Below are 21,985 nucleotides of genomic sequence, written 5' to 3' on the forward strand. Positions count from 1 at the left end.
CAGTGCCCGCCGGTGCCCCCTGTGCCCGTGAGCATCAGCAGGCAGCGCTGTGTGACCCCTTGGAGTGTGGAGCCCTGCGCCGTGGGCACGCAGTGCCCTGTGGTCCCGCCGCTCGCTCCTGCCCGTGTCCTCACCTCCTTGGCTCTCTTTGCCTGTCGGAGGGGCTCCAGCTCCTGTCATTCTCCCTCTCCCTGCTCCCCAGGTGCTGGCCTGGTTTGAGGAAGGTGAGGAGACCGTCACTGCCTTTGTGGAGCCCTTTGTCATCCTCCTGATCCTCATTGCCAACGCCATCGTGGGGGTTTGGCAGGTTAGCCTTGACCCCACCCCACTCCTTCCCATCCTGACACAGCAGGAGGCCAACCTCCCCCCCCCCCCCCCCATCACCTTCCCTGGGCTGGCCTTGTCCTCTGGTCCTATTGCTGCCTTTGCACATGGGACGGAGTGTTGGAAAGTGGGGGAGACTGTTGCTCCTACTGTCACTTGCTGTCTGTATAGCCCTGGACAAGTTCCTTCCTCTCCCTGAACCTCAGTTTCCTCATCCATAAAATGGGGCTGGTAGTCCTGCCCCCAGAGTGGTGAAACGTCACCAGGTGATGAGTGCAGAAGTGCCTAGCCCTGTGCCTGGCGTATAGAGGGAGTTCAGTAAATAATAGTTTTGAGTTTCTTCTTTCTCTTACCTTACTACCCTCTACTTTTCCTGTCCCCTGCTTTCGGATTTTCTTTGATTCTCTTTTCTTTTCTCCCTAAAAGCCCCTTAACTGTGTTCAGCTCTAAGTGACAGTTTCCTCACACACACTGGGCTTTATCTGCTTCCCTGTGCCAGGAGCTGGGGCTGCAGAACCTCCCTCTTCCTCAGTGAATCCCACTGCCCCCAGGACTCTGGCCCCTGCTCCGCCATCTCTACACTCCGCTCCCCAGCCCTCCCCAGGCAGTCCCTTCCCCTCCCACCACCTTTCTCCCTCTGATGCTCCTCCTGTCCTCCGCCCTGTACCCCAGGAACGTAATGCAGAGAACGCCATTGAGGCCCTGAAGGAATATGAGCCCGAGATGGGGAAAGTCTACCGGGCTGACCGGAAGTCAGTGCAGAGGATCAAGGCTCGGGACATTGTCCCCGGGGACATTGTGGAGGTGGCTGGTGAGTGATGGGATTGAATGGTCCAGAGTAGGAGGCCTTGGGTTCAAGGCCAAGAAGATGTATATGTTGGGGGCAAGGACTGGTCACTCCCTGATTCTGGGTCCAGGAGGTAGCCAGGGTGGTGGAGTCTTTGCTTCTCCTTCCAGACTCCTCAGGAGGTCACCCCAGGGCACTGTGGCCGCAGCACCCCCACCCCTCCCTGTCAGAGCCTCACAGGAACAGCCAGTCCTGTCCCTGAAGCTGCAGGCAGACCCCTTCCCCCCCGCCTCTCACCCAGTACTTGCAAGCAACAGGTGGAGCCCAGTCCCTGCCAATGGTCCCATCTCCACCCCCTCCCGAGGCCTGGCTTCCCCCTCCTTCCACCACCCCCAAGCTTGGTCAGCCTTAAATCTTGACCTCTCTGTGCCCTTGAGGCCTCTCAAAGGGGAAGGAGCGAGGGTTGAAGGGAGGAAGCGGGGCCAAAGGCTCAAGCCCCCGGCCATGTAAGGGAAACTCAGCCCCAGCGGAGAACACGGGACCTGGGAGGGGAGCGCAAGGAGGGCCCCGCCTCTGTGCAGAGGGACACTTAATGCCCGGCAGGGAGAGGTGGGGGCCGGTGGCTAAGATTACTGGGATTCTGCCCCCTTCAGCGGTTTTTATATTTGCCCTGCACAGGCCTCCCCACATCTCCAGGCCCCTGGCAGAGGGGAGCGTATCTTTCTCAGTGGGCTTCCCTCCCAGACACCCACGTTGCCACCATGGGAAACTTGGAGAGAGGGAGGGAGGGCAGGCTGAAGACCCTGGTGCCCCATCGCTGTCCTGCTATGGTGACAGTTTGGAGTCTGTGCCATGAATGTCTATAAATATCGCTTCGACTTGGGTGACAGTGTGTCCCGCCCAACTCCATGGCCAACCCCGTCCCTCCTCCATCAGCTTCCTCTGGCACAGGAGGAGGAACCTCGGAAACAAGGGAAGGAACGCAGTCGAACCCCGTCCCCAGAACCATCCTTAGGACCAGGCAGGATCAGGCAGAGGGCCTGGGAGGCACTTAGCCTCCTCAAAGGTCTCGAGTCTGGTGGGGCATCCGCTTGCAGCCTCCCCAGTGGGCTTCCTGGACTGACCCGTTCCTTCTGGCCGCCCCCACAACTTCTCAGCCCCCCTCTCCTCGCTCCCTGCAGACCTCCCCTTCTCTTCCGCCATCTCCCAGCGCACTCACCCCTCCCGCCCTCGCTCACATGCTCAGACTGGACAGCACGCTGTGGATGTGCGTCTTCTGCAATGGACTGTGCCCTCAGCCTCAGCCGCTCCTCTCTCTCCTGCGCCTTCCCTCCTCACACGTCCCTCTCACTCACTCTCCCCTGCTTCCTGCTCCACCCTCAGTCTTGGTTGACACTGATTTTTCTCAGTCCCCATGTTTTCTCCTGTCTTTTCCTACCTGCCCTGGCTGTTCCACTCCTTCTCTTCCCCGACACACGTTTCTCCAACTCGCTGTTTCCTTTAGTTCTTTGCTTGCCTTTCCCTCCTCGCCTTTCTCACTTGCCTCCCTCTCTGTTGTGCTGTCTCCCGTTCATTTTCCCTTCAGTCATTCAACATAAATTTATTCAGCTGCCAGGCCTCCCTTCACAGGGCTCACAGCCCGGTGGGGAGAAAAGCTTTCACCGAGGGGGCAGTGGCATGAGTGTTAAGAGGGAGATGCTGGGGCTACAGGAGCACATGCTGAGGGCCTGACTCAAGCCCGGGGTGGGCACCCAGCCTGGGTGACCTCACCAAGACCTGAAGGATGAGGTGAGGTAGTTGGACAAAAATTGCGCTTTTCTCAGGAAGGAAGAAAAACACTTTCTCAACTAACTTCACTCTTCTCTACTCTCTCCACAGTGGGGGACAAAGTCCCCGCAGACATCCGCATCCTCTCCATCAAGTCCACCACCCTCCGGGTTGACCAGTCCATCCTGACAGGTGTGGTGGCCGGGGCGGGCGGCTGCCTCGGGGGAGGGGGGAGGATGGGTGAGTAGGAGCCGGGTGGGCAGACAGGGATGTGATTCCAGGTGAGAAGAGAACACCCAGCAGCAGGGCCCTTCCTGGCTCCGCAGCGGCAGCCGCTCAGCACTGCTCAGCTTTGTTCACGGTCGCAAAACTCAAACACAAGGGTGTGGGAGAGGGCGACGTTTGTGCCCATTCTCCAGGCGGCCGCTGATCCGTCCCTTCCACACAGACAGAGGGACACACTCACCCAGGGAACTATCCTGCCTCCGCAAAAGCCTGCGAGTAAGGAACCATAGGTTCTAGGACAAGACAAGGTTCAGATGCACTTAAAGCACCACTGCTTCTGGGTCTCCACTGGGACAGAAGGTGGTGAAGAGCCAGGGAGGGTTCCCATGGGCCAGGAGGCAAGGCTTGTCTGAGCCCTGCCACGGGGGGGTGGGGGTGGGGGGCTCCCTCCCAGGAGACTGCACCCCCCCTGTGGGCAGTGCAGTCACCGAGTCAGCTGACTGACTTCACCAGGACCTTTTCTAAGTGGACCTGTTACCCTCCCTGTTTACAGAGGAGCGAACAGGTTAGATGATCCTAAGACAGGCAGCTTTAAGTGGTGAAGCCGAGGTGTGGGTCCAGGTCTTCTTACTCTAAGGGCAGTGAGTTCCCCGTTTGCCGCCAGTGGCTGCTCCCAGAGTCCAGAGTTCCTCCAGGTCACTGCTCGGTCCTTACCAGGCCTGTGCTGCGTGCAGGGGCATTAGGGCCGGGGAGTGTAGGGTGTCCTCTGAAGACCCCCTTCCCCACAGGCGAGTCCGTTTCTGTCATCAAGCACACAGAGCCGGTTCCTGACCCCCGAGCTGTCAACCAGGATAAGAAGAACATGCTCTTCTCGGTGAGCCATGCGGGGCAGCTGGTCTGGGTGAGCTGTGCCGTGGGGGAGGAAATGAGTCCCGCCCTCGCTGGTGTGACTCAGTGGATAGAGCATCAGCCTGCAGACTGAAGGGTCCCGGGGTCAATTGTGGTCAAGGGCACATGCCCGGGTTGTGGGCTTGATCCCCAGTAGGGGGCGTACAGGAGGCAGCCAGTCAATGATTCTCTTTCATCATTGATGTTTCTCTCTCTCCCCCTCTCCCTTCCTCTCTGACATCGATTTAATATATATATATATATTTGGTATATATATGTATATATGTATGTGTGTGTGTATATATATATATTTATATATACACACACATATATATACTATATATACACTGTTTCTTTAAAAAAAAGATCTTGTATAATCTAGCTGTTTAAATTTCCAAATAATCATTTCCATCCTTAAATATAAAGGTTCTCTTTATCCTTAAAAAAACAAGAAAGAAAGGAAATGAGTCTCACAGTTGGAGTCCTTTGCCTGATTCCTTGCCTTGCCTGTACCTTCCCAGGGCACCAACATTGCAGCTGGCAAGGCCATTGGCATCGTGGCCACGACTGGTGTGAGCACCGAGATTGGGAAGATCCGAGACCAAATGGCCGCCACAGAGCAGGACAAGACCCCTCTGCAGCAGAAGCTGGACGAGTTTGGGGAGCAGCTCTCCAAGGTCATCTCTCTCATCTGCGTGGCCGTGTGGCTCATCAACATTGGCCACTTCAACGACCCCGTCCACGGGGGCTCCTGGTTCCGTGGCGCCATCTACTACTTTAAGATCGCTGTGGCCCTGGCTGTGGCTGCGATCCCAGAAGGTACGGCGGTCTCTCGCCCCGTTTGCTAATCTCATCAATAGGGACTCTTTTTCCAAATAAGGTAACATCCACAGGTTCCAGGGATGGGGCCTGATAGCTTTGGGGGCCATTCCTTCCCATCTCTATTATCAATCCCTCACTCGACTTCTTCCCCCCACAGGCCTGCCTGCAGTCATCACCACCTGCCTGGCCTTGGGCACCCGCCGGATGGCAAAGAAAAACGCTATCGTGAGGAGCTTGCCCTCTGTCGAGACTCTGGGCTGCACCTCTGTCATCTGTTCCGACAAAACAGGCACCCTCACCACCAACCAGATGTCTGTCTGCAAGGTCAGAGAAGCACAGGCCGCCCGCTCAGGGACTGCCCTGTGCAATGAGCCTCCCCAGATAGGGTTGCCCTTCATCACTCACCGCTTCTTATTGACCTGGAGAGAAATGCTCAGAGGGCAGATGGAGTGCCATCCTGCAAGCTCTGGAGGGGGTCCCTCTGCCCCAGCCAGACATTGCCCTGCGTTATCTCTAATCCCCCACAGCAGCCCCGACGGGGAAAGGTCTCACTTACCCCACTTTCCAGAGGAAGAGACTGAGGCTCTGGGAAACTCAGTGCCCAATTAAGAAGTAGCAGAATTGAGTTTCAAACCCAAGTCTGTCTGGCCCAGAGCCCCTGCCTGTGCACTAGCCTGCCTTCCAGAATGGTCGTCCACAGCAGGGCCCTGGGAACCGGCCACAATCTCGAGCAGCATTTCCCAAACCAGGGCTCTCCATCTCCCTGTGCCTCAGGCTCTCCGGCAGTCTGGACTTCCTCTCAGCGTAATATTTGAAATGTATAAAATAAATACTTAGGGCCCGAGCTGGTTTAGCTCAGTGGATAGAGCATCTGCTTGTAGCCTGAAGAGTCCCAGGTTTGATTCCCGTCAAGGGCACATGCCTGGGTTGTGGGCTCGATCCCCAGTAGGGGGCGTGCAGGAAGCAGCTGATCAATGATTCTCTCCCATCATTGATGTTTCTATCTCTCTCCCTCTCCCTTCCTCTCTGAAATCAATAAAAATATATTTTAAAAATAAATAAAATAAATACTTAGGATTCTGTTTTAAAAATAGAGCAGATCACGGAGGAAACCAATGATTTAAGCACAGTTATCAGAATATTTTAAAAACAGATTTGCAATTTGGTAACACTTCTGCTTCTTTATTAACGCATTTAAGTAGCAAGTCTGGCAGTGGGCCTAAGAACTACCGTAATGTTGAAGCTGTGGGTCATTGCCTGCATTCATAATTGGAAGGAAATGCTAAATGTCGGTTAGAGAGAAAACAAAAGATGTCTTCTTTTATTTCTTTTTCTTTATATTTAAGTATGAGCATTTTTTAATTGATTAGAGAGAGAGAGAGAGAGAGAGAGAGAGAGAGGGGCGTTGATTTGCTGTTCCACTTAGTTATGCATTCATTGGTTGATTCTTGTATGTGCCTTGACCGGGATCGAACCTGAAGCCTTGGCGTATCAGGACGATGTTCTAACAGCTGAGATACTGGCCAGGGCTTGTCTTCTTCTTTTTTTTTTGCCATCGAAGTTCACAGACCCCTGGCCAAGAATCCCCGACCTAAACGGAGCTCTTGGAATAGCATGTCCATTAAATAGAAGTTGTTGTTCTGGGACTTGGGGACTCTGTGGTCAGACCAGGGGAGGAAGGGCTGTACCCTTGGCCCCTTGGGGAGGCCCACATGCCTCTTGGCATTTGAAAGCCTCAGAGGCCGACTGTAAAGAGGGTGGATTTCACTTTGTTTAGCCCAGAGTTCCCCAAACTTACTTGACCACAGACGGCTTTGTCTCGGAACATGTCTTAGCGCCGTCCCTGCCACACTTGCTCTGGTTCAGGGGGTGCTCCCCTCGGAGCACTGCAGATGCTGCTCCTTCCACGGCACCGGCTTCAGCGCCGGGCCACAGGCTTGTGCAGCCGAGCTCCTGTCATGTTTCATAAAAATGAATTCATTGCCCGCATTCAAAGTCCAGAGATTTCATAGGAAAATAACCGGAATTTCTAGCTGTTCCTGCAAAACTAGAAGATCTGGCCCTGGTGGCTGGAGCTACCTATGGGTCCTATGCGAACAGGTGGACTGTAGCCCCCCTCCCCACCACCTATGGTGCACGTCTTCACTTCTGTGCTAAGGCCAGTAACCAATCACAGAGAAGATTGCAGGGGAGTGGTGGGAGGGGGGATGCAGGGAGAAAAAAGAGGCAAGTCGGAGGGTGGTAGGAAGTTTACTTGGTTTGTGCAGGTGCGGGAAAGGGACATTCCGAGCCTGGGCCCCTCGGTGCCTTGAGGGGAAGGGAGCCAGGTGTCTGCACAGACCCCTCTTTCTCCCGCAGATGTTTGTCATCGACAAGGTGGAAGGAGACTCCTGCGTGCTGAACAAGTTCTCCATCACTGGTTCCACTTACGCTCCTGAAGGAGAGGTGTAAGTCTCCCGCGTCTCAGCTCCTCACGCCTCCACACACCCACCTTCCTCCCTGGGCGCCCCTCTAGTTGTGTCTTCCTGTCTCTCTCTTCTTCCTTCCCTGACCTTGTTCTCCGTCCCACCTGACCTCCAAGTTGGTTGTCATTGCCCCGACTGTGCCTCACTGCTGTCCCCTTGCTCTCTCTGCATCTCACTCCCTATTCTTCTCCACTTGTCTCTTTTCCTTCCTTCCTCCCCACCCCGCTGCCAGCTTGAAGAACGATAAGCCAGTCCGGGCGGGGCAGTATGATGGGCTGGTGGAGCTGGCCACCATCTGTGCCCTCTGCAATGACTCCTCCTTGGATTTCAATGAGGTAACCTCGACACTCCCAAAGCAGCCCTCCTTCCCCGCCGGCTGGCTCAGGGGCAGGGGGCACGGGAAGGGGGTCCCTGGTACCAGTCCTTTCCTCGGTGTAAGGGGAAGGGAGTGGCTTGCTCCTTCCCTTTCTAGGTGGAAGGTGGGTGGGATTGGTGGGAGCAAGGGGCCAGGAGCCCAGGGCACCTACTTCCTCTTCCTCCTCTGCCCTCTCAGGCCAAAGGTGTTTATGAGAAGGTAGGCGAGGCCACCGAGACGGCACTCACCACCCTCGTAGAGAAGATGAATGTATTCAACACGGATGTGAGAAGCCTCTCGAAGGTGGAGAGGGCCAACGCCTGCAACTCGGTGAGTCTGGCTGCTCCCTCCCACGGGGTCCTTCACCCCCATCGCTTGGGCCAGGCAGGACCCCAGGAACTTCAGGAAGCAGAGGCCCCCTGTTGGGCTGGGGAGGCCCTCGTGTCCCATGCTGGCACCCCAACCAGTACAGACCGGTGGCCACTCCTCAGCTTCTCTGGGTCAGGCTGACTTTGAAAAGGACCCGCTGCCCCCGGACCAAGAGTGCTCTTTCCACCGCAGCTGCAGCATCCCTTCCTTCGTTTAAGATCACTTCCTCCTGCCCCTCCCTAGTTGAAGAGGCATCTAGCTGGACCCAGAAGCCGCCTGGGGCAGCCCCGACTGCAGTTATTACCCCTTTGCCTCTAGAAACACACTTGTTTTAATTATATCCCGAGGCCTGATTTAGGGTTTGCGAAATGTGACCACTGCACATCCTTTCGCTTCCCCTTGGTCTGTTTCCCTCGCCCTTGAGTTCTTGCTGTTAATATTTACTCAGTGAAACATTGAATTCCTCTGGGGTGTTATGCTCCCCACAGCATCGCCTCATATGCGAGATGCTCATATATATGTCAGTAGACATTTTTTTAATTTTGTGCTTTTGTCTTACTGAGGTAAATTCACTTAACATAAAATTCACTATTTTAACCATTAAAGTGTACATTTCAGGGGCTTCTAATACATTCATGATGTGCAACCATCACCACTATTTCTTTTTTTAAATTTCTCTATTGTTTAAAGTATTACATATGTCTCATTTTCCCCGTTGACCTCTCCCCGGCCATTCCCACCCCCCAGCACATGCCCTCACCCCCCTACTCCCTGTGTCCATGGGTTATGCTTATATGCATGCATACAAGTCCTTTGGTTGATCTCTTATCCACCCCCGCTCCCCTGCCTTCCCTCTGAGGTTGGATGGTCTATTCGATGCTTCTATGTCTCTGGATCTATTTTTGTTTCAGTATACTTGATACCTATTTTTTTAAAAAAATATATTTTATTGATTTTTTTACAGAGGAAGGGAGAGGGATAGAGAGTTAGAAACATCGATGAGAGAGAAACATCGATCAGCTGCCTCCTGCACACCCCCTACTGGGGATGTGCCCGCAACCAAGGTACATGCCCTTGACCGGAATTTGAACCTGGACCTTCAGTCTGCAGGCCAACGCTCTATCCACTGAGCCAAACCGGTCAGGGCTACTTGATACCTATTTTAATCATTTACAAATGATAATTTTTTAAAATTCATAAATGATAAAGTAAACATCAACTTATTTTTATTTTATTATTGTTATCTTTAGTTTTGTTTTATTTTATGGAGAAATATCCATGATGCATTTGGTGACAGGCTCTCATTCATTTTTATAGAACACTTATTATTTCATGCCAGGCACTAGGTCTGCACTGTCCTACGTACATGTCTCTAGAAGCACACGTGTTTGTTTAAATGTAAATTAATTAAAAATAAATATAAGTGAAAACTCGGTTCTGCAGTTGCACCAGCCCCATGTCCCATGCTCAGTCGTTCCTAGCATAGAACATGCCACCATCACTGAGTGTTCCGTGGGCAGTGCCACACTGCCATCTCGTTTCTGCTGTGCTTTAAGCCGGACACTGTAACGCAGTGGCCGCAGTGGCTGCGGAATTCTCGCCTGGTGCCACTCAGCTGACAGCCTGGGGTCCGTGCGACCTCCACAGCCTTTTGATTATGCCGGGGACTCCGCCCTCCAGCACAGCATCAGCGCTCTTTTCCTCCAGCCTCATGTCTGCCCTCCCGCTTCCCGTCTCCTCTCAACAGGTGATCCGCCAGCTTATGAAGAAGGAATTCACCCTGGAGTTCTCCCGAGACAGAAAGTCCATGTCTGTCTATTGCTCTCCAGCCAAATCCCGGGCTGCCGTAGGCAACAAGATGTTTGTCAAGGTCAGAAATCAGAATGTGCCCCAGACTTTTCTGTCTGGGCCTGAGCCCCTCTCCTATCCGCCCTCTTCCTGTGCCCTGGAAAGAAGGCAGTCCTCTCTGAATGCTGGTCTGGTCTCCTAGGGTGCCCCCGAGGGGGTCATCGACCGTTGTACCTACGTGCGAGTCGGCACCACCCGGGTGCCCATGACAGGGCCGATGAAGGAGAAGATCATGACTGTGATCAAGGAGTGGGGCACTGGCCGGGACACCCTGCGCTGCCTGGCTCTGGCCACCCGGGACACCCCCCCGAAGCGAGAGGATATGATCCTGGAAGACTCTACCAAGTTCATGGACTACGAGGTGAGCAGATGGACTCCCGTTGTCCCAGCGTCATCTGCCTCACCCCCTCCTCCACCCTGTCCTTTCCTACTTTGTCCCGGGTCCTAGAATCACAGGAGGTTAGAGTTTGAAAGAACCTTAGTGCTGCTTTGCGCGTGATGAGGTAAGGCGATGAGCACACAGAGCAGAAGTCAGCGCACATACTCGGGGCAGCTGACACATTTCCATCGTGGCTTTCTTGATGCAAGCAGCAGCCCAGCGGCCTGCATTCTGGCACAGGCTCCTTTTTCCTAGTGGACTGGCTCTCTGAATAGCACCAGTCCACTCCCTTCACCTTATGGAGGGGACTCCGGCATGGCCGTTCACACAGATTTGCTCCAAGTTGTAGACCAAGTGAATGGCGCTTCGGAAAGCAGAAACCACCACCCTCACCCCCAGCTCAAGTTCTTCGGTGAAAGACATAGTCTGCCACTTACAATGGGCTTGGCACTGCCAAGCATGCAGGTAGACGTGTAAGCAAGGAAGGTTTCCTGCCCCGCTGAGGGTTAAACACTAGGCCCAGTCACCTCTCCCCAGCTCAGACCTTTCTGCCCAGCTCCCGAGGGCTTCCTCCCGGCTCCCTTTCCGAGTCCCTCACCGATCCTGTCGCTCTCTGCTGCCTCCCCAGATGGACCTGACATTTGTTGGCGTGGTAGGCATGTTGGACCCTCCCCGAAAGGAGGTCACAGGCTCTATCCAGCTGTGCCGTGATGCCGGAATCCGGGTGATCATGATTACTGGGGACAACAAGGGCACAGCCATTGCCATCTGCCGGCGAATTGGCATCTTTGGGGAGAACGAGGAGGTGACGGACCGAGCCTACACTGGCCGGGAGTTTGATGACCTGCCCCTGGGCGAGCAGCGGGAGGCCTGCCGTCGTGCCTGCTGCTTTGCCCGCGTGGAGCCTGCCCATAAGTCGAAGATTGTGGAGTATCTGCAGTCTTACGATGAGATCACCGCTATGGTGAGGAGACCAACAGGCCTGCCCAGGCGGGGCCGTGGAGCCTGGCATGGGGCAGTCTGCTGAGGGTCCATTGAAACGTTGTCTTCAGGAGCTCGGAGCCGGGGAGGGAGGAGCCAAGTGAGGGCCCTGGTCACATGCAGGAGGGGGGTGGGAGGGGCCAGGTCCCACCTTCTCTCTCCCCGCAGACAGGCGATGGGGTCAACGACGCCCCTGCTCTGAAGAAGGCTGAGATCGGCATCGCCATGGGCTCCGGCACCGCCGTGGCCAAGACCGCCTCCGAGGATTCAGGAGCTCGGAGCCGGGGAGGGAGGAGCCAAGTGAGGGCCCTGGTCACATGCAGGAGGGGGGTGGGAGGGGCCAGGTCCCACCTTCTCTCTCCCCGCAGACAGGCGATGGGGTCAACGACGCCCCTGCTCTGAAGAAGGCTGAGATCGGCATCGCCATGGGCTCCGGCACCGCCGTGGCCAAGACCGCCTCCGAGATGGTGCTGGCTGATGACAACTTCTCCACCATCGTGGCTGCCGTGGAGGAGGGCCGGGCCATCTACAACAACATGAAGCAGTTCATCCGCTACCTCATCTCCTCCAACGTGGGCGAGGTGGTCTGGTGAGCGGCCAGGGGCGGCGTCCAGGAGGACCCAGCTGGGTGGGGGAGGGCCACAGGTCTGGGAGCAGGACGACATGACCGCCTCCTTCTGGCAGCATCTTCCTGACAGCCGCCTTGGGGCTGCCTGAGGCCCTGATCCCTGTGCAGCTGCTGTGGGTGAACCTGGTGACTGATGGGCTCCCGGCCACAGCCCTGGGCTTCAACCCACCAGACCTGGACATCATGGACAGGCCCCCCCGGAGCCCCAAGGAGCCCCTCATCAGTGGCTGGCTCTTCTTCCGCTACATGGCAATTGGGGGTGAGTAGGATGAGACCCCCACAATCCTTTCCAACCTTCCAAATGGACCCATCTCCGGGACGCCAGCCCCTCCAGGGCAGCTGCCCCCGTTGCTCCTTCTCTGCCAGCTGTTCAGAGCCACCGGTCATCCTGATGCCTCCCATCCCCCCAGCCCTGACCCCCAACCCCCCATCTTCCCCACCGCAGGCTACGTGGGTGCGGCCACTGTGGGAGCGGCTGCCTGGTGGTTCCTGTACGCAGAGGATGGGCCTCACGTCACCTACAGCCAGCTGGTAGGGAGGCTGAAGAGGGAGGACGGAGGCGGACGGGGAGCAGAAGGGTGGCCCCGAGGCCTCCGTGGGACCCCAGTTCCTTCCCCTCCCCCTGCAGACTCACTTCATGCAGTGCACCGAGGACAATCCCGACTTTGAGGGTGTGGAGTGTGAGATCTTTGAGGCCCCTGAGCCCATGACCATGGCCTTGTCTGTGCTGGTCACCATCGAGATGTGCAATGCTCTCAACAGGTAGGACCTGCCCCACCCCCACCTTTGCCCTCCACCCCTCCTCTTGCCTCACCACTCTCTCGTGTCTCCCACCCTTGCCTCGGCCCGTCCGTCCGCTGGCAGCCTCTCTGAGAACCAGTCCCTGGTGCGGATGCCACCCTGGGTGAACATCTGGCTGCTGGGCTCCATCTGCCTCTCCATGTCCCTCCATTTCCTCATTCTCTACGTGGACCCTCTGCCGGTGAGCCGCCTCTGGCCAGGCACCCGTTCCCCCGGGGAGCCTCTGTGACTGAGAGCTCACAAAGGGAAGGAGGCTGGGCAGTGCTGGGTCCTCAGGGGGGCACTGTCCTCACTGCCCCTGACCCCCCTCAGATGATCTTCAAGCTCCGGGCCTTGGACGTGACCCAGTGGCTCATGGTCCTCAAGATCTCATTGCCTGTCATCGGGCTCGATGAACTCCTGAAGTTCGTTGCTCGGAACTATCTGGAGGGTAAGCAGCTTCCCCCCTCTGCGCCCTGTCAGCCCCGGGCCCTGAGCACAGCCCCTCTCTCTGCGCTGCGAAGGCGCCCGCCCCCACCCTCTTCCTTTTCAGGTGGGTGTGTTCTCGGTCCTGGCAGGACCACTGTCCACCAGGGAGGCGCACCCAGGTCCTTCCTCCCCTCCTCCCTCCATGTCTGGTGCAGACACCTCCTCCTTGGTGCCCCGACTTCCTCAGCCCTCTAGGCCCTCCACACCCACCCTCCCCCAATAACGGCTGTCTCTCTGTCCTCTCTGGCCATAGGATAACCCGTTCCCCCTCCTCCATCTCTTTGAACCGTGTCACAGGTATCGCCCCCCTTCTTGTCCTTGCCCCCAGCTGCTGTGCCCCCAGCTGACCCCTCTCCCCCTCGGGTGGCCTCCGAGGTCACTGCGCTCGCACACTGCCACTGCCGCGCTTCCACGCAGGGGCGGGCTGCTGCCCTTCTCTGCGGGCTCGCACTGCCCTGGCCTCTGGGCACACTGTCTGCTGGGCTGCGCTGCGTTGCGCTGGCTGGGCGCTGCGCTGTCTGCCGCTGGGGCTGCAGTGGTTGGGAGTGGGATCTGGGGACACAGGTGGGTATGGGGGTTGCTGAGCGACCCTCCAGGTGAGTCTGCAGGGGGTGGAGCCTGGAGCCTGGGAGGGACTCTTCCTCTCCCGCCACCTGCTTCAACCCTTCCTTTTCTCCTTCCAGATCCAGAAGATGAAAGAAGGAAGTAACCAGTCCTTTTGCCCCTTCTTCCCCATCCTGATAGTGACACACCTTTAGCCAGAGCTGTGGCACAGACCCCACACCCCCACTCCCCGTCGACATTCTTGTTTATAAACACAATGTCCCCTTCCCTTCGCCTCCCCACCCAGCCACCCACCTCCCTTTTACCCTGTAAAAACCTCCCTTCCCCAACCATGTGGGGCTTGCAGGGACAAGGCGACCGACTGAGCTGAGCTGCTTATTTATTGAAAATAAATGACAGAAAAGTCTGGCCTTGCCTCCATGCGCACCTTGGGCCTGGTCCAGCCCCTGGGGCAAGCATCTTAGTGTCACGCAGCCCAGAAAGCAGCTGTCTGTCCAGGACGCACATGTGGAGGGAGGCTCCACGCCCCCACCCACAGCCTGGCTGGGCTTAGGGAGGGGAGCAGGGGAGGGGCCGGCAGTCCGGTTGGGGGACAGGGGCACCAGGGTGGGACCCAGGAGGCAGCATAGCAGCCAGAGAGCCGCAGGGCCGAGCCTGCACCTTTGGTTCAGGGGGGAGCTGGGACCCTCACCCAGTGTCATCCTTGGGAGCAGAAGGCCCAGCCCCTCCCGGGAGGAGGCCCTGCCTCCTCCCCCCAGGCTGAGAGAAGGACTCATCCTGAGAGCCCCAAAGCGTAGGCCTCCTGGTTCTGCAGTGGAGAAGGCAGTCTCCCCGAGGGGTGGGGCTGGCCCTCAGCTGTCCTTGACGTCCCCGATGTCCCTGAGCGGCGCCTCGTCCAAGAGGCTGCGCACCTGCTCCAGACTCTCCGCCTGGCGGATCTGCTCCAGGCGCACCTGCGGGCCCAGTGAGGCAAGCAGAGGCCCTTGGTGGGCAAATGCAGCCCCGCCTCCCCCATCCCGTAGTGAGACCAGGTTCAAGGAAGAAAGGGGCCCTGGAAGGGCAGCCTGAGGAAGCGGGCAGGGCAGGTGATAAATGGCACACAGCACGGCCGTGTGCCTGGCCCTGGGCCGCCCACAAGGACAGAGATGGACACACAGAGCTTTAACGTTCTGGAGCAGTAGCTCAGGAAAGAACGCCAGCCCAGGAGGAGGAAGAGGACTCCTCTAACTGGAGACTGTCCTTGCGTGACCCAGGACACGTCACCTGGAGTCATGAGCCTGGTGGTGAGGGGCCCTGCCATACCTGCAGGGCCTGGGACAGGCGCACGAAATCCCTCTGCACCTGCTCGCTGGTCTCCAGCTCGGCCTGCAGCCGCAGCACCTTTGCCCTCTGTTCTGAGAGGAGGTCTGTGAGCTGAGCCTAGGGGACAGGATGAGGCTGGAACCTTGGGCCAGGCAGGAGAGGGTGGCCCACGGGAGGGTCCCTCTCCACCAGCCCTGACTGACCTCTTCTGTGGGGCCTGGCCCTGGTGGCTGCTTTGAGGCTTCCTGCCGCCTGGCCTGAGGCAGACAGAGGGCAGAGGGGCCGCTCAGGGTCTCCTCCACTCTGCCACCCCTACCCCTCACCCCACCTGGCCTGACTGCCTCACCTTGCTCTGTTCCTGATGGATCCGCTCCATCTCTGTCCTGAGACTGCACAAGGAGGCTAGGAAGTCAGGCAGGGACAAGCCGTCAGGCCCACGCCCGCCTCCTTCCCCAGCCCCGGCCGCAGCCCCAGCCCCAGCCCCGCCGGCTCCAGCCCATACTCACCCTCTAACACCTCTGTGTGGGAAGGAAAGAGAGAGAGGTCAAGGCTTGTTCTCACTCCATCTCTCTCCCCACCTGGCACCCAGGTGGTCCCCTGTGGGGAGGCCAAACCCCCGAGAGCAGGAGTGAGGGAGCTCATCTCTCCTCTCACCTGTCTCCTCCCGCTGCCCCCTCAGCTGCCCCTCCAGGCTGGCCCTCGCCGCCGTCTCTTCCTCCAGCGCCTCCCGCAGCGTCACGATCTCAATGCGAAGGCGTTCGGCCTCGTGCTCCCGGGCCCGCTGGTGGGCCCTGGCCTCCTGCCCCATGCGGAGCACCAGCTGCTTCAGCTCCTGGAAGGGCAAAGCACCTGCTGGGTGTGGCAGCAGGGCCAAGGCAGCAGGGGTCACCGGTCACACGGGGAGTGTGAGGAGGGGAGGAAGGGAGGAATCTGTTAAAAGCGGGGACAGCCCGTCATGGGCCGAGGAGACGGTACATGACCCAGCAGTGAGCGTCGCACAGCAAGCACACGCCCCGGCCGAGGCCCGTGAGGAACGGTGCCAAGTTCCGGATTACCCCGAGCAAGATACCCTTTCCTAACGCTCACAAACAACGAACTGGTCAGCACTCCACTGTTTAGGGAGGCGTGTGCTCATAATAAAAATGGCACCGAAAAAGAGCAGGGGGTGGTCAAACTCAGGAAGGTGGAAGCAGAGCCAAGCAGTAAGGGTCCACGTGAGGATGGGCAAGGGCTCCCGGCGACCTTCACTTTTTGTTAAAATCCTCACCCGAGGAGGTTTCATTGATTTTTAGAGAGAGAAACACTGATGTGAAAGAGAAACGTCAATTTGTTACCTCGCTTATGCACCCCGATCGGGGATGGAACCCGCCACCTGGGTATGTGTCCTGACCAGGAATCAAACCCACAACCTTTTTGGTGAATGGGATGATGCTTCGAGCCACTGACCCACCCAGCCAGGGCGACCTTCATATTTTTAACAAATTAATAATGTCAACGAAGGCCATGCACAGACCAATGATGACAGCTGTTATGAACCAAAGATTGTGACGAATTCAACGTTGTGGATCTTGTGTCACTTAAAAATAAACCAAATTACCGCTCTCACATCGAGCATTCTGTGCGCTCATTTTCTCCTCAGGCGATGCTGGCAAGGGGGTTTGGTCCCGTTCTCAGGTGAGGAGACAGCCTTAGCAAAGCCCAGTGAGGCGGCCAAGGTGACGCAGTGAAAACACGGTGGCCTGGATCTGTCCCCCAGTCCCACAGGGAGGAGGTGCCACCAGGGTGGACCCCAGGCTCCGGTGCCTGCACCCCCCTTACCGGGACGGAGCTGGGCATTGACTCCTCCTGGCCCTCCAGCTCCAGGACCCGGGGGGCTGAAGACGGTGGCTGCTCGGCCCGGAGCCCTCGGTTTTCCTCCGTCAGCCGCTTCACCTCGTGGCTCAGGCCCTTGTGGGAGGCGGCCAGCTCTGCCTAGGGATGGAGAGTTAGTGCGCGATGAGGGGACCAGGTGTCTCCAGGCCCCTGGGAGGCCACACCCTGACCCCTCTTCCTTCAGCCTTCTCAGTGACTTGGGGATCACACAGTGGCAGCCACCAACCATGTCGGCTGCTTTATTTGGTGCATGTTGTTTGTTTTTACTTTAAATTAGTTGCTAAGTCTAAAAATTGGTAGACGACACACAAATACCTAGATTTCTGGCTTCTCTTGACAAACAGAAACCCTGGCAGCACTGAGCTCGATTCCCACAGGGCAGAGTCCAGGGCAGCGGCCCCCTGCGCACCATCCCTCGGCCTCCCAGGTTGCCCCTTCCTGCCTCGCACCTGGCACCTGGCCCAATCCAATCGTCTACAGCTCTCGTCTGGGCTGGGACGTATCTGGTCTCTCCATCCCTGCTTTTACTCTTCATGACTCTGAGCTGGGTCCCACTGTCTCAATTTCACGGCGGCAAGGCTGCGGCTCCCAGCCTGTGGGATCAGCTCCAGATCCCGCAGCAGGTGCGCCGTGGGCTCGCTCTGAACACAAGCCCCTGCTCTGGCCACAGTGCCAGGTACCCGGGAAACCCTTTCACCCACTTGGCACCAACTTCAGGTGCAGCCCGTGCAGGACAGGTGCCTCGACCTTCCATGTGCCCCCCCCAACCAATTCCCATCACTCCTGCCCCAGCCCCCAAGCCCTCACCATCTGCAGCTGAACCCGCTCCTGAGCCTGGCTCACGGTCCCCTGCAGGGTCTGCAGCAGCTGCTCTGAGTTCTGGACCTGTGCCAGGAGCACCTGCATCTGTGGGTGGCAGGGGGTAAGGGTGAGGCTGGGGCCTAGGAGGAGGCATGCAGCCAGAGGCCCTGCTGGGCTGGGGCAGAGGCTGCACCCACCTGCTTGGCACAGTCCTCATTGCTTCGCCTCAGGCCCTCTTGCAGCTCATCCCGCTCACGGCTGATGCTCTCCAGGTCCTTTTGCAGCTGCCGCCCCTGCCACAGACCCGGCCTCAGCCTCAACCTCCAGGGAAGGCCTCCCCTCACCACGCCTCTTATGCCTCACACCCCCCCCCTTGTTTTTTGGCATCTCAGTAGGTGGTGCCATTATCCTCCCAGTTGCTCAAGCCCAAAGCCCAGGAATTGATGCTGACCCTTCTCTTTTCTCCACTCCCCAAGTCCAACCCACCAGCAGGCCCTGCCAATCTGCCTCCAAAGTAGATTCCACATCCACTTCTCTTTATCTCTGCTGCCATCTCCTGGTCCCAGTCACAACCTTCTTCTAAACCAGTGATGGCGAACCTTTTGAGCTCGGCGTGTCAGCATTTTGAAAATCCCTAACTTAGCCCTAACGGGTTTGGCTCAGTGGATAGAGCGTCGGCCTGCGGACTCAAGGGTCCCAGGTTCGATTCCGGTCAAAGGCATGTATCTTGGTTGCAGGCACATACCCAGTAGGGAGTGTGCCAGAGGGGAGAGCATAAGTAAAAAGAGTAAAAACAGAGGAGAGGACAGCACCGTGATGGCGAACCTTTTGAGCTCGGTGTGTCAGCATTTTGAAAAACCCTAACTTAACTCTGGTGCCGTGTCACATATAGAAATTTTTTGATATTTGCAACCATAGTAAAACAAAGATTTATATTTTTGATATTTATTTTATATATTTAAATGCCATTTAACAAAGAAAAATAAAAAAATTGAGTTCGCGTGTTACCTCTGACACGCGTGTCATAGGTTCGCCATCACTGTTCTAAACTGTCAAGGCCCTAGCTGGCTTGGCTCAGTGGCTAGAGCATTGGCCTGTGGACTGAAGGGTCCAGGTTCAATTCCTGTCAAGGGCACATGCCAGGGTTGCGGGCTCGATCCCCAGGAGGGGTCATGCAGGAGGCAGCCGATCAATGATTCTCTCTCATCATTGATGTTTCTATCTCTCCCTCTCCCTTCCTCTCTGAAATCAATAAAAACAAACAAACAGACACAAAAACAAAACGATGTCAAGCACCTCCAACTAGCCACCCGCCTCTCCTGTTGCCCTCCCCCCCACAGCCCATTCCTACACCGAGGCCCAAGTGGTCATGTGAAGCCTAAAGCAGAGCAGGCCTCTCGGTGGTTTAAACCCCTCAGGCTTCCCACTGCTCCTTGTCTGAACACCCCGTGCGCTGAGGCTGACCCCTGGGCCTGCCTTCCTTTCTGACCTCATCTCTCTCCTCCCTCAGGCACACCGTGGTCTATCCATCCTCAGGGCCTTTGAACGTGCGGTCCCTTCTGCCCCCACTCTTCGAGGAGCGCCGCTCTGTCACCTTCCAGGTTAGTCTCCAGCACTGCCAGACCTGTTCCTTTCCCCTGGGCCTCACCGGGGACACTGACTTCCTCATGTGCCCGTGTGCAGGTGCTGTGTCCATGTGCATGTGTGGGCCTGGCTCCCTCACCGGCGGAAGCACCAGGAGGGAGGGAGTTTTCTCTTCACTGTGGATCCCCAGCTCTGGCTCAGCCTGGGCAGGGAGAGGTGGACGCATGCAGGCAGACGGGCACCCTGCCACTCCACTCACCTCCATTTGCAGCTGCTCCCACTGGGTGTCTGGGACAAGCTGGTAACCAGGAGGGGGCAGGTAGATGCCCTCAGGGACCAGGGTGCCCGTGGACACCAGAGAGGCTGTCTCTTCCTGCTCGGGGCTCAGGCCCTGGCGGCCACGGGGCAGGGAGGTGCTGCTGCCGGGCCCGCCGCCGAGGGAGAAGGAGGAGATGGAGGCGCTGTCATCACAGTTGTGGGCGAAGGCCTCGGCCGCTGCACCCCCATCTCCGCTCAGCTCCTCGAGAGGCTCCAGCGGGGGAGACAGGTCCCGGGAGAGAGGCAGCAACTCCGTGGAGCCATGCAGGGAAGGGGGGTGCCGGGGACGTCTCTAGGGAAGGGGGTCAGGGGAGAGGCTGGGGGACAGGGTCCTGCAGCGCCCTCTTCCCTCAGTGCCCCCTGGCCTCCCCTCACCTGGATCTCTTGAATCAGCTCCTCCGCTCTCAGCAACTTTGCCTTCAGCTCCTCTATCTCCTGCTCCATGGGCAGCACGATCTCTCGCAGCTTCTCCGAGTCCTCATGGGCCTGAAGAAGGGGGGGTTGGGCAGCGACAGTTGCCCTCCCAACTGCAGGACCCCTCAGGTCTGCTCAGAGCTTTCTTTCCAAGTGCATCAGCCCCGCGAACCCTCCCAAGAAAGCCCTGTCCACCCCCATCGGAGATCACAGAGGGTCTGGAGCTCCAGACCTGCCCCAGGGCACGTGGTAGGGAAAGGGGCCAGAGTCGCGACTATCTTCCCACCTGCTCGCCATATTTCTTCCCCAATATCCAGTTTCCCTTTTATCATAGAAACTAACATTTAACTTGGGCACATAGCCTATATTCGAGAATACCATCCGCATTTCTCAGCTTCCCTGTAACTAAGCATGGCCACGTGACTAAGTTACAGCTAAGGAGATGGAGGCAGGTGCCATGTGCAACCTCAGGGCAACTCCTTAAAGGGTGTGCGTTCCTCCTCCTCCCCTCCTCCTCCTCCTCCTCCCTTCCTCCTCCTCCTCCTCCTCCTCCTCCTCCTCCTCCTCCTCCTTCTTCTTCAATACCCTTCGACATTTCAGGTAATACTGTTTTGGTGGTAATGAACTCCTTTAGCTTTTTCTTGTCTGTGAAGTTCTTTGTCTGACCTTCAATTCTAAATGAGATCCCTCAGGCACACCGTGGTCTATCCATCCTCAGGGCCTTTGAACGTGCGGTCCCTTCTGCCCCCACTCTTCGAGGAGCACCTTCCAGGTTAGTCTCCAGCACTGCCAGACCTGTTCCTTTCCCCTGGGCCTCACCGGGGACACTGACTTCCTCATGTGCCCGTGTGCAGGTGCTGTGTCCATGTGCATGTGTGGGCCTGGCTCCCTCACCGGCGGAAGTGCCAGGAGGGAGGGAGTTTTCTCTTCACTGTGGATCCCCAGCTCTGGCTCAGCCTGGGCAGGGAGAGGTGGACGCATGCAGGCAGACGGGCACCCTGCCACTCCACTCACCTCCATTTGCAGCTGCTCCCACTGGGTGTCTGGGACAAGCTGGTAACCAGGAGGGGGCAGGTAGATGCCCTCAGGGACCAGGGTGCCCGTGGACACCAGAGAGGCTGTCTCTTCCTGCTCGGGGCTCAGGCCCTGGCGGCCACGGGGCAGGGAGGTGCTGCTGCCGGGCCCGCCGCCGAGGGAGAAGGAGGAGATGGAGGCGCTGTCATCACAGTTGTGGGCGAAGGCCTCGGCCGCTGCACCCCCATCTCCGCTCAGCTCCTCGAGAGGCTCCAGCGGGGGAGACAGGTCCCGGGAGAGAGGCAGCAACTCCGTGGAGCCATGCAGGGAAGGGGGGTGCCGGGGACGTCTCTAGGGAAGGGGGTCAGGGGAGAGGCTGGGGGACAGGGTCCTGCAGCGCCCTCTTCCCTCAGTGCCCCCTGGCCTCCCCTCACCTGGATCTCTTGAATCAGCTCCTCCGCTCTCAGCAACTTTGCCTTCAGCTCCTCTATCTCCTGCTCCATGGGCAGCACGATCTCTCGCAGCTTCTCCGAGTCCTCATGGGCCTGAAGAAGGGGGGGTTGGGCAGCGACAGTTGCCCTCCCAACTGCAGGACCCCTCAGGTCTGCTCAGAGCTTTCTTTCCAAGTGCATCAGCCCCGCGAACCCTCCCAAGAAAGCCCTGTCCACCCCCATCGGAGATCACAGAGGGTCTGGAGCTCCAGACCTGCCCCAGGGCACGTGGTAGGGAAAGGGGCCAGAGTCGCGACTATCTTCCCACCTGCTCGCCATATTTCTTCCCCAATATCCAGTTTCCCTTTTATCATAGAAACTAACATTTAACTTGGGCACATAGCCTATATTCGAGAATACCATCCGCATTTCTCAGCTTCCCTGTAACTAAGCATGGCCACGTGACTAAGTTACAGCTAAGGAGATGGAGGCAGGTGCCATGTGCAACCTCAGGGCAACTCCTTAAAGGGTGTGCGTTCCTCCTCTTCCTCTCCTCCTCCTCCTCCTCCTCCTCCACC

The 21,985-nt window shown here is 57.6% G+C and overlaps 2 protein-coding genes across 4 annotated transcripts in view; one reads left to right on the forward strand and one right to left on the reverse strand.

The window, feature by feature from the left end:
• The window catches only part of ATP2A1 (ATPase, Ca++ transporting, cardiac muscle, fast twitch 1), a 16,253-nt gene extending 2,176 nt beyond the window's left edge, over positions 1-14,077 (forward strand). The window contains exons 4-22 of the mRNA XM_005870331.2: positions 203-307; positions 997-1,135; positions 2,990-3,070; positions 3,892-3,977; positions 4,513-4,810; positions 4,971-5,137; positions 7,172-7,260; positions 7,511-7,613; positions 7,832-7,963; positions 9,750-9,872; positions 9,993-10,211; positions 10,858-11,193; positions 11,579-11,799; positions 11,895-12,097; positions 12,284-12,369; positions 12,467-12,600; positions 12,703-12,820; positions 12,952-13,069; positions 13,791-14,077. Coding sequence (XP_005870393.1) covers positions 203-307; positions 997-1,135; positions 2,990-3,070; positions 3,892-3,977; positions 4,513-4,810; positions 4,971-5,137; positions 7,172-7,260; positions 7,511-7,613; positions 7,832-7,963; positions 9,750-9,872; positions 9,993-10,211; positions 10,858-11,193; positions 11,579-11,799; positions 11,895-12,097; positions 12,284-12,369; positions 12,467-12,600; positions 12,703-12,820; positions 12,952-13,069; positions 13,791-13,816 — 2,784 coding nt within the window. The 3' untranslated portion in view covers positions 13,817-14,077. The remainder of the gene's footprint in view (positions 1-202; positions 308-996; positions 1,136-2,989; positions 3,071-3,891; positions 3,978-4,512; positions 4,811-4,970; positions 5,138-7,171; positions 7,261-7,510; positions 7,614-7,831; positions 7,964-9,749; positions 9,873-9,992; positions 10,212-10,857; positions 11,194-11,578; positions 11,800-11,894; positions 12,098-12,283; positions 12,370-12,466; positions 12,601-12,702; positions 12,821-12,951; positions 13,070-13,790) is intronic.
• RABEP2 (rabaptin, RAB GTPase binding effector protein 2) overlaps positions 14,034-21,985 on the reverse strand; it is a 14,378-nt gene continuing 6,426 nt past the window's right edge. The window contains exons 1-12 of one of the 3 annotated variants that reach the window (XM_005870328.2): positions 20,305-20,479; positions 19,924-20,034; positions 19,490-19,840; positions 17,844-17,939; positions 17,653-17,751; positions 16,792-16,944; positions 15,628-15,805; positions 15,480-15,491; positions 15,320-15,375; positions 15,177-15,230; positions 14,974-15,090; positions 14,034-14,624 (exon numbers count right to left, since the gene is read on the reverse strand). In XM_005870328.2, coding sequence (XP_005870390.1) covers positions 14,523-14,624; positions 14,974-15,090; positions 15,177-15,230; positions 15,320-15,375; positions 15,480-15,491; positions 15,628-15,805; positions 16,792-16,944; positions 17,653-17,751; positions 17,844-17,939; positions 19,490-19,840; positions 19,924-20,034; positions 20,305-20,349 — 1,374 coding nt within the window. In that variant the 5' untranslated portion in view covers positions 20,350-20,479 and the 3' untranslated portion in view covers positions 14,034-14,522. Of the gene's footprint in view, positions 14,625-14,973; positions 15,091-15,176; positions 15,231-15,319; positions 15,376-15,479; positions 15,492-15,627; positions 15,806-16,791; positions 16,945-17,652; positions 17,752-17,843; positions 17,940-19,489; positions 19,841-19,923; positions 20,480-20,976; positions 21,328-21,410; positions 21,522-21,985 lie in introns of those variants that run through there. The other 2 variants (XM_005870326.2, XM_014542989.1) reach the window with 2 other exon arrangements.

This window comes from Myotis brandtii, unplaced genomic scaffold (genome assembly GCF_000412655.1).
Source record: "Myotis brandtii unplaced genomic scaffold, ASM41265v1 scaffold317, whole genome shotgun sequence".
In the NCBI taxonomy this organism is placed as follows: domain Eukaryota; kingdom Metazoa; phylum Chordata; class Mammalia; order Chiroptera; family Vespertilionidae; genus Myotis; species Myotis brandtii.